Source organism: Mchenga conophoros, linkage group LG3, assembly GCF_057382185.1.
Source record: "Mchenga conophoros isolate Kocher_MC1m ecotype Shallow Benthic linkage group LG3, M_conophoros_male_GT1.1, whole genome shotgun sequence".
NCBI lineage: Eukaryota > Metazoa > Chordata > Actinopteri > Cichliformes > Cichlidae > Mchenga > Mchenga conophoros.
The window spans coordinates 46,555,384-46,564,648 of NC_140528.1; the positions used below are offsets into that span (position 1 = coordinate 46,555,384).

General features: G+C 41.1%; 1 protein-coding gene across 1 annotated transcript; it reads left to right on the forward strand.

The window, feature by feature from the left end:
* The first annotated feature begins 232 nt into the window (after positions 1–232).
* Positions 233–7,434, forward strand: LOC146579013 (uncharacterized). Its single transcript, XM_085260587.1, has 4 exons — positions 233–472; positions 1,803–1,923; positions 2,989–3,525; positions 5,440–7,434. The coding sequence occupies exons 2-4, from the start codon at positions 1,821–1,823 to the stop codon at positions 6,765–6,767; spliced, it is 1,968 nt and encodes a 655-aa protein (XP_085116713.1). The 5' UTR covers positions 233–472; positions 1,803–1,820; the 3' UTR covers positions 6,768–7,434.
* The last annotated feature ends 1,831 nt before the right edge of the window (positions 7,435–9,265 follow it).

A 9,265-nucleotide genomic window follows, 5' to 3' on the forward strand; every position in this document is an offset into this window, starting at 1 on the left:
AATTGTAAAATTAAATCTGATAAGAGGAACAGCGCCTGAAATAATCTGAATTATCAGACCAATCACTGTCACGGACCAGTGTAAAGAAAGGCGTTCATATCAATTTTGTCCTGAGCCGCGACCCTTCTGTTTGAACTCCATCCATGCTGTGATTGGCTACAGTTCTACACAAGAGCCCGCCTTCTCCTCCCTTCCCCAAAGCTCATTGGTCGCACATCCCCTTCTTCGCGTAAAGCTGGAAAAACACACCAAACACACGTTTCGGACTTCTTCTCATGTTGTTTCTGTGCGTCCTTCTTCACAGTTTCTTTTCCTGATGAGATTATAAACAGAGGAGAGTGCAGCTCTGCATGTCAGAAGTAGAAATTGATGGTGGAAGTTTATTCATGTTTACACGAAGCGGAAATCGGGCTGCACGAGCGGTTTAGCTCGGGAGTTAGGCCGGGGGAGAAAGCGGACTAAACTCCTTCTGGTGAGTTCACCCTGTGTGCTCGGGGATTTCCTCTTGTGCTCGGTGTAAGGAGAGCAGGATATCAGACATGAAGTTTAAGTCTGTGCTGTAAAACAGGAGCTGGGCTACAGTTAGCCTCAAATTGCTAACTAAAGGGGAGAAAATTAGTTCGCAAAGCCACGTTAAGCACTGAATTGGAAACTAAAGCTGGGGCTATTGTAAAGTAAACCATACCAAGATACTCGGGAAGCTTAAAGCAGAGCAGTGCCTCAAGCTAAAACAGATAAAAACAGTGTAAACTGTGACACCGAAACACCGTCATTATTATTAATATTTATTGATGGATTGTTAATGTTTTACGTTTCTTATTGACGAAGATGTTAAATATTTGCAGGTTTTTGTGCCTGTTGTACTGACATTGTAAAGGAGCTGTCAATGATTATTTTTTGGTTTTATAGGGAAAAAAAAGTTTTGTAGTCATAAACATGCATTAATTAATCTTGCTGATGCATTCTCATAAACTTGAAATGCATATCAGTGGCTGGTGGTTTGTGGAAGCTGCCATGTTGAATACAATGGATGACATGGCCTTAAGCCTGAATTATGCTTCAGCAGGAAGTCTGCTTGGTTTCGGTTGTTTACCTTTAACACTGGGTGTTAAACCTCACTGTGGGAGGATTCGTTATAGCATTCGTCCCAAAAGTCCTGTGATGTCATTTGTATAGGACACCAATGCAAAGCAACACAACACATTGTTATGTTGAGGACATCGAGGCGATGGTATACCTGCTGCTAAGCTGATGGTAAACCTCTGCACCTCATCATTGGACCACAGTGTTGGTTTGTGTGCAGCCATTTCCCTCGTTTCTGTGTTTCAAAAATGAGGAGTGTGATTCTTCCGGAGGCGTCACTCTTATGACTCATCCAATCAGTGGCATGGAGCCTGGTTACATCACATTTTTGGCTCAACTCAGCTCACTTGGAACCGGGGTCAAGTAGCTACCGGTGGCAAAGAGGCTTAAATGTAACAAGTGGTTGTTTAAGGTACTGCTGTCTTGGGCTTTTGGTGGTTGACTGCACACATAAGCACAATTAGTCCCATTCAATAAAGGCAAAGCATCTGTGTTAGAGATTTCCACTTAAATGGTAATTTTATTGGGCTATTTGATAAACAGACACATACTTAAACTTGCGTAAACAAATCCCCACATAATTAATTACTAGTTAAAATATTTTTATTTGGGTTTTAGTGGGTTTTCTTTTGGCACTGACAAAATTAACTTTGGCCTGCACCAAAAAATATTTATATGCAAGAAAAGCTCAAAACATGCTGAACCTGACTGTCTTTCAGGTCTCTTGACGGGCGATCATGGAGTCGGTCAGCAGTCTGTCCATGCTGGGCCGCAAGCAGCTCACTGTCTGCCTGGTGGACTGTATGAAGACTCTGGGGGTCCCGAGGGCAGAGCTTGAAGGTGAGCAGCATTCAGAAACACAAGATCAGGATCCTTCCTACATCTTACAGTGCTGGTCACAGGCTTAGATACCCTCATCAAGTATACAAACAAGGGCAAGGGAATGAGGGAGTCAACAACAATTAGAGCTGGGAAAAGAAACAAGTCAAACACAGTAGTTTTTATAAATAATATGCTTTTATTGCTATAGTCAAAAAAACAAAAAATGGCTAAACTGAAAGTCAGTAACCAACAGAAATATGCTAAAATAACAATGAGATGGTTCAACAAAGCAAACTACTCACTAGTAATGCCAAAAACAAACTGCACAGCTACTGGCCTCCACTCGGCTGGTAGCTCTAACGCAGCCTTTCTTGTGTCTGGGCTGACTGCTTTTATCACTAGTATGATTTTTATCATGCTGTCAAGCTCCACAAATCAGTACCAGCATGCCTGAGGACCTGCTCCGATGTTCTTAATTTCCTATAGTGATGTTCCACAGTTACAGGCAAACCAGGATTTTACTGTTTGGGCAGATAACTGTGACACTGCCCACAAAGACTAATGTAAACCAGCCTTTTCTTTCTTTTATGGCAACATAGTCATCTGCTAAAATCCGCATTCACATGAATTAAACTTTTTTTTGTCTAGATTTACATATACAATGACCACTCGGAGAGAGAGACTGAACTCACATGAGCCTGAAGCTTCATGCATAGCTGATGATTCTTTAGAGGTCTTCTCTGGTTACATATGTAACAAATGTTGCCCTGTTGTCAAACTGCTGTTTCTGAGAAATAGAGTCTGAAGAGACTTTGGGAAAATGTGAAGTAATGCATAGATTTTTATCTGTTTTATAAAAAGTTTTAAAACTTGGCCACCATTCTGGAGTCTATTTTAAAGCCCTGTGAACAGGCGATTGGCTGAATTTTAAAACAGTTTAAGGTTTTTGCTCACTGCTCATATCTGTATGTGAACAAATTATTTCAGCCTCCTTTTAAAGTAAAGTTCAAACAGTAAACCCTGAAGAGGTCAGCAAATAATCCATCAGTTTTCTGTGTCTTCCTCTTCTTAACGTCCTTTCAGCCCCGTCTGGTGACCTTCCAGTCCTCACTCTGAGGGAGCTGTCTGTCTCTTTGGTGGACTGCATGAAAACTCCAGTGCTGAACAGTGACGATAATCACAGCAGCTTGCAGCTCAACTTGAAAGAGGAGGACGAGCAGTTGGGGAGAGAGTACGAGGGCTCAAAGCTGGAGCTGCACCCAGTCTGGCAGGACAGCGGAGTCGGAGCAGAGATTCATTTGTATAAAGAAGAAGAAGAAAATAAAAACAACATCTTGGTGGAAAACAAACCTGAAGAGCTTGCTCGGACTGATGGCAAAATGTTAGTGTTTCAGGAGAACGGCAGCGGCACCAAAGGGATGGCGTGGCTCATACAGTGTTCCGAACTATCAGAGTCCCTCGAAACAGCTGCACTGGGCGCCAGTTCAGAGGAGGACATGGATGCAATGTCACAGCAAAGTCAGGAAGAAGATGCTTTATCAGACAGAGCAGAGACGGCACAGCAGGACACTGAAGCAGAGGAAGCTGAAGATGCAGAAACCCCCGAGCCCGAGTCTGGAGGTGAATGTTTAATAACTAGTGTTTTAGTAATTTTTTAATTATTTGATTAAAACTTAAAATTTTCACCAGAAAGTTTTTTTTAAGGCTTTGCTGCCAATATTTTAGCTTTGCACTACTGCTCTGTTGCCTCTTGGTGGCACTGTGACTATTAGATACTGCTGAGTAGATGTTCAGGTCTTCATCAAACATGAGAAGTTTGGGCCGTACTGGACGACATATGTGTGAGTTACAAATTTCCCCATGGAGCAAGAGACACGCTCTTCAATAAAAACTCAAAAGTTTTCCAATTTATCATCAGTGAGGTCTTTGCATTAGACTGAGTAAATATGACGCTGATCAGATCAAACCTTTAACGTAAAACCTAGAAATGTCATTATTTCTAAATGATATTATTTCCACACTACCCTCCTAAATTGTTAGCTTTACAGCATGGCTACAAAAGGTTTGGTTTTTGTAGGGTTTTTTGTGCATCCTGTGATGTTACATGTGTGTACCAATCTCACATATGCATGTAAAAAAAAACATCAGTTGGGTTTATTTGTAGTAAGCCCAACTGTTCACATTCAACTGATGTGAAAGTAAATCTTCACCAGTTGCAATTCTCCTGATGAATTTCAGAGCATGTTTAGCTTCTAGAAAAAGGCCTTATTATTAGGGGTGGGCGATATATCGAATATACTTCAGGTATCGCAAGTTTTTCCATGTATGGTGGTTAAAATGGCTTTATCGTGACCATCGAGTATAAATTGCTATGGCAATATTAAGCCATTGACACATGTCAACATCTCCTCACACAGCAAAGAAAATGTTAAACCAGCTGTGATACCTGTGACTGTTCTTGGTCAGTCATTTTTATAGTCACTATTTAGACTTTTCTTTCTGTAATTTGAGATAATCCCATTTTTTGTTTTAAAATTTTCATATATCATAAGCACAAAAGAGCACCTTTTTCATTTCAGTTAGTTTATTTTGTCACATGAATTATTGCTTGATGTACTTTTGTTTGTTCTGATCTTTTGTTTGTTAAATGTCTGGTGTTGAACACAGAAAGAGATGTACTACCACAGTAGTGTCATTTTTTTGTATTTGAAGTAGAAGTAAAACACCGAATGGTCGATTTGAATGTTGTACTACACCAAAGTGTTTTTTTTTTTTGTTTTGTTTTGTTTTGTTTTGGGGGGGGGGGGGGGATTTGAACATTAGATTTTTCTCATATTGCCCAGCCGTACTTGTTGTTGTTATTGTTATTAGTATCATTATGATTAGTTGTAGTAGTACGAGTAGTATTGGTATTAGCTTGAGTATTATAAACTTAGTGCAAGACCCTGTTGCATCTGCTAGGAGTTCTCAGGTCCAACAATAGCTCGAGCTGATTCAATTTTGGTGAAAATCATGTCAAGGTCACAGCAAATGTAAAAATCAGTAAAAGCTTTGCTTACCCACAATTTTTTCTGGATCATCCACAAACTTAGTACCCTCAACATCAAAGTTGACCTTGAAAAAAGATTTAAAGAAACCATATTAAGTATATATATGTATTATAAAAGGGCATGGAGAGCACTGTACAAAGCACTTTTTCAACACAATGCCTTACGATGTCACAAAGATGGCATAAAGGTTCGCAAATTGCAAACAGCATGAAAATACCTTCAAATTTCAAGTTTTTATAGCTTATAGAACCCAAAGATTTCATCTTATGGGTAAACATGCTATTTTAGTATGTAATGCTTCAAGGCCATAGGTCAAAAGGTCAGACATTAGTCTTGTTATAAAAGCAGATTGATTGTAATTAAAACATCAATTTTTTTACGTCCTTCAAGCTTCTCTTCTAAACATCATTTTCAACACGCTAATTGAATAATTTTGAGCATTGTGACTTGTAATCATCACTTTCTTCTTTCCTCTTCCTTGCAGCTCCTTCTTGCGTGTCTTCAACCAATGAAAACCAAACAGAGAACCAACAGGATGCTGCGTCTGAACCCCGACACCACCGCTGTGAGCACTGTGGGAAGTCCTTCGCAAGGAAGAGCAACGTCCTCCGACACCAGCGGCACAACTGCAGCAGAACAAAACCCACAGAAGATTCAGACCAGCTGGAGCAGGAGACGTTCTCATGTAGCAGGTGCATTCTAACATTTGACACTAAACGCGGGCTGAAGCTGCATGAGCTCTGTCACAAAGAGAACGGTGAAAGTCACGAGGGCAAAGACAGTAATGAGGTTCAACGAGAGAGGCCTCACACCTGCACACAATGTAATAAGAGCTTCTACATGCTGTACACACTGCGGCAGCATCTCCTCACTCACACTGGGGAGAAATCTTACCACTGTGAGGTCTGTGGGAAGCAGTTTGGCAGGGAAGGAACTCTGAAGGAGCACATGCTGATCCACACAGGGGAGAAACCATATAAATGCGACCAGTGCGGCAAGACCTGTGCCAGGCGCGGGGACCTCAGAATACACATGTTGAGCCACTCTGAGGAGAGACCTCACAACTGCAGCCACTGTGGCAAAAGCTTCAAACAGCTTTTCAAACTGAGGAAGCACGAGCGAATCCACACAGGGGAGAAACCCTACCAATGTCAGCTTTGCGCAAAGAAGTTTAGACTGCAGGAATCGCTGGCATCACACATCCACACCCACACTGGAGAGCAGCCCTTCAAGTGCAGACTCTGCCCCAAGGCCTTCAGTATCAGGAGCAACTTGAAGAAGCACCAAATGATACACACCGGGGAGAAGCGCTTTCACTGCTCACACTGCGACAAAAGTTTCCGGCTGCAGCAGCACCTGATATTCCATGAGCGTGGCCACACAGGGGAGAAACCATACAAGTGTGAAAAATGTGGGAAAGGTTATTGTCACCCGTCCACGTTGAAAACACACCTGTCCGCTCATGAGGAGAAACCACCACGGTGTTCCCTGTGCGGGCGGGAATTTAGAGATCAGGAGGAGTTAGCCAATCACGGGTGTGCTGAGTCAGCAGAAAAACCACATCGCTGCTCTCAGTGTGGAAAGTGCTTTTCCCAGATCATGAATATGAAGAAACACCAGATGATCCACTCAGGGGAAAAACCCTTCGCGTGCAAGGAGTGTGGGAAGCAGTTCAACCACAGTGGGAATCTCACAAAGCACATGCGCACCCACACCGATGAAAGGCCGTTTGAGTGTGAACTCTGCAAGAAGCGCTTCAGGCTCCTGCAGCACCTCACAAATCACAGATTAACTCACAACAAGAAAAAGTAGAGACTGAATCTGATGTTTTAGTGGAAGCAGCCGCAGATTAGGAGGACAAACAGGGATGACTGCTGAGATGAGATTACATTGACTCAGCTTCACCCCATTTTAAGCTTTAACTGTAGCTCTTTTAGTTGTTCTTCATGTAAAATGAGACGGAAGAATGTTAGAGAGAAACTCGCTGCCTTGGTCTTTAAATGATAAAATGCTTTTAGAATTATAGTTTGGGACAGTTTTGTATTCTTTTATTTTATTTTTTTTACAGATTAATATATTAAATTGGGGATTTGTCCCAAAATGAAAAGGATGAAAAAAATGAAATGCCAAAAAAAGAAACTATTTCGGGAATAAAAGTCAATATTAAAACCAAAGAACTAAGAAACTATCTTGTGTCTGGATGTCATAGTTTTCATTGGTAAAATACAGATTGGATATTGATCATCAAGTAGTGAGTTACAATCATACTTTCACCACACTAGACTCTCAGTACGTCTACCTCACTGTAGTTGTCAGAGTAATTAATAATATAGATAATAGAGAAAATTAAAAAGAAAAAACTGCTGTTGGTCAAAATGGGCATCAACTTTTTGCCCTGTTTTAAGTCATGTATCTCTAATTAAGGAAACTCATTGCGCTCATTGACACAGACTGACTCCGATTGATTGGCAGAGGTTTCCAAATAACTGCAGATTGCAATCTGTCTGAGAGTTGCCACAACTACTTGTAGATGGTTGGCTTTGCGATGTAATTCAATGCAACTATTGGTCACCTATCTTTATAAATTTATTCTTCTCCTAGTTGCAGAGACAATGCTTTCCTACCTTTACTCCAGTGTGATATCTGCTGTAACCCAAACTGTGCTGCCACTGGATTTCTTGCAATGTGCACGTTTTTAACGTGATACGTGTCAACCTACGCAAGTGGCCAACACTGTTACCAGTAGGGCTGCCACAAACGATTATTTTGATAGTCGACTAGTCACCGATTATTTATGCGATTAGTCGACTAATCAGATCATCATCCACTGGACGTAAAACTACAGCTTAATTGCACCAGCAGCATCTGCTCTTATATAACTATCATTAGCTTACAGCTTTAAGCTTTTAAGGTGCTAACTAAAAATAAAGACAAGATGATAGTTTATTCAATTTTAATGAAATTTGCAGATTGTTTTGGTAAAGTTTAATAAACTCCTTGCTATCGAAAATATAACAGGACACCGGAGTATATTCTCCAGCATCTCACACTTCTGATAATCAGCTGTCTGCTTGACGTTTATTCAGCTGTGTAAAAACTATAACTTTAATCTCAGCCAAACCGATTTACTCAGGAACAAATAAAATACTTAAAAAAAAAAAAAAAAGGCCAAACAACAACATTTTTAATTTATCTAAGTGACTCATATATATTTAACCTGAGTCGCGAAAGACGGCGGTGGGTTTGAAAACAATTTGCCGGGAGTCCGGTGTTCTCACGGCGCTAGTGACCTAGCCCCCGGCTAGCTATCGAGCTAGTGGGTAACAGACGTCTCCGAAAACGTCGGAGCGCTTTTGAAAATATGTGTAACAGCTACCCTGAGGTACCCCTGAGCAAGGTACCGTCCCTACACACTGCTCCCCGGGCGCCCAATGGCTGCCCACTGCTTCACTGAGTGAATGGGTTAAATGCAGAGAGCAATTTCCCCACGGGGCTCAATAAAGTACAATAATAATGTAATAATAATAAACTGAGCCGATATTTGAGGTTTACACAGCTACATTCTCGCCTGAAAATATGTTAAACGTTTATTTTGTGACCCAGAAAGAATAATAAGAGTAATATTAAAACTAACTAGCTACCGCCATTGTTGACAACTGCGCTGGGCTGCGCTATGAATTCTGGGACACAGCTGCTTCTTCTTCTTCGGGGTTTAACGGCAGCTGGCATCCTTGTACATGCAGTGCTGCCATCTTCTGTTTCAGTCCGTTATTACACTCTTAAATCCTGCTATTATTCCTGCGTCTTTTGCGATCTTACAAAGCTTCAAACGACACGTCGACTATTAAATCAGTCGTCGACGATTTTGATAGTCGACGTAATCGTGACTAGTCGACAAATCGTGGCAGCCCTAGTTACCAGCATTCAAACTTGTGCTGGGTGTTTTATCTGTTTACCTTGAGATTGTGAGCCTTTATGTAATTTCAATTTTTTAATGAAGTGACAGTGATAATGGAACTAAATAAAATTCAGGGACTTTTTTTTTTTTACCCTCTTGAATTCTCGCTCTTCGCTGTGGTCAACATATTTGTGCCTCAATGGGTTCGACTTATTAACCCATTCCCGCTCATCTATTTGGATATTTTTGGCAGTCTCTCTCCAGGGATTCACACCCTCCCCACATACTACTCTGCAAGTCAGAGCAGACCATTATACATGAGTTTACAATCCAAGAATCTTGTAAAAGTGTAAACCTTTAATCTGCACTGCCAATGTTGTGAATTTTTAAGCCAAAGTGGTAACTCATAATG

Coding starts and splice junctions, on each gene's coding strand:
- LOC146579013 (XM_085260587.1), top strand. CDS start 1,821: ATGGAGTCGGTCAGCAGTCTGTCCATGCTGGGCCGCAAGCAGCTCACT. Junction 1,924..2,988: donor CCCGAGGGCAGAGCTTGAAG/GTGAGCAGCATT, acceptor ACGTCCTTTCAG/CCCCGTCTGGTGACCTTCCA. Junction 3,526..5,439: donor CCCCGAGCCCGAGTCTGGAG/GTGAATGTTTAA, acceptor TCTTCCTTGCAG/CTCCTTCTTGCGTGTCTTCA.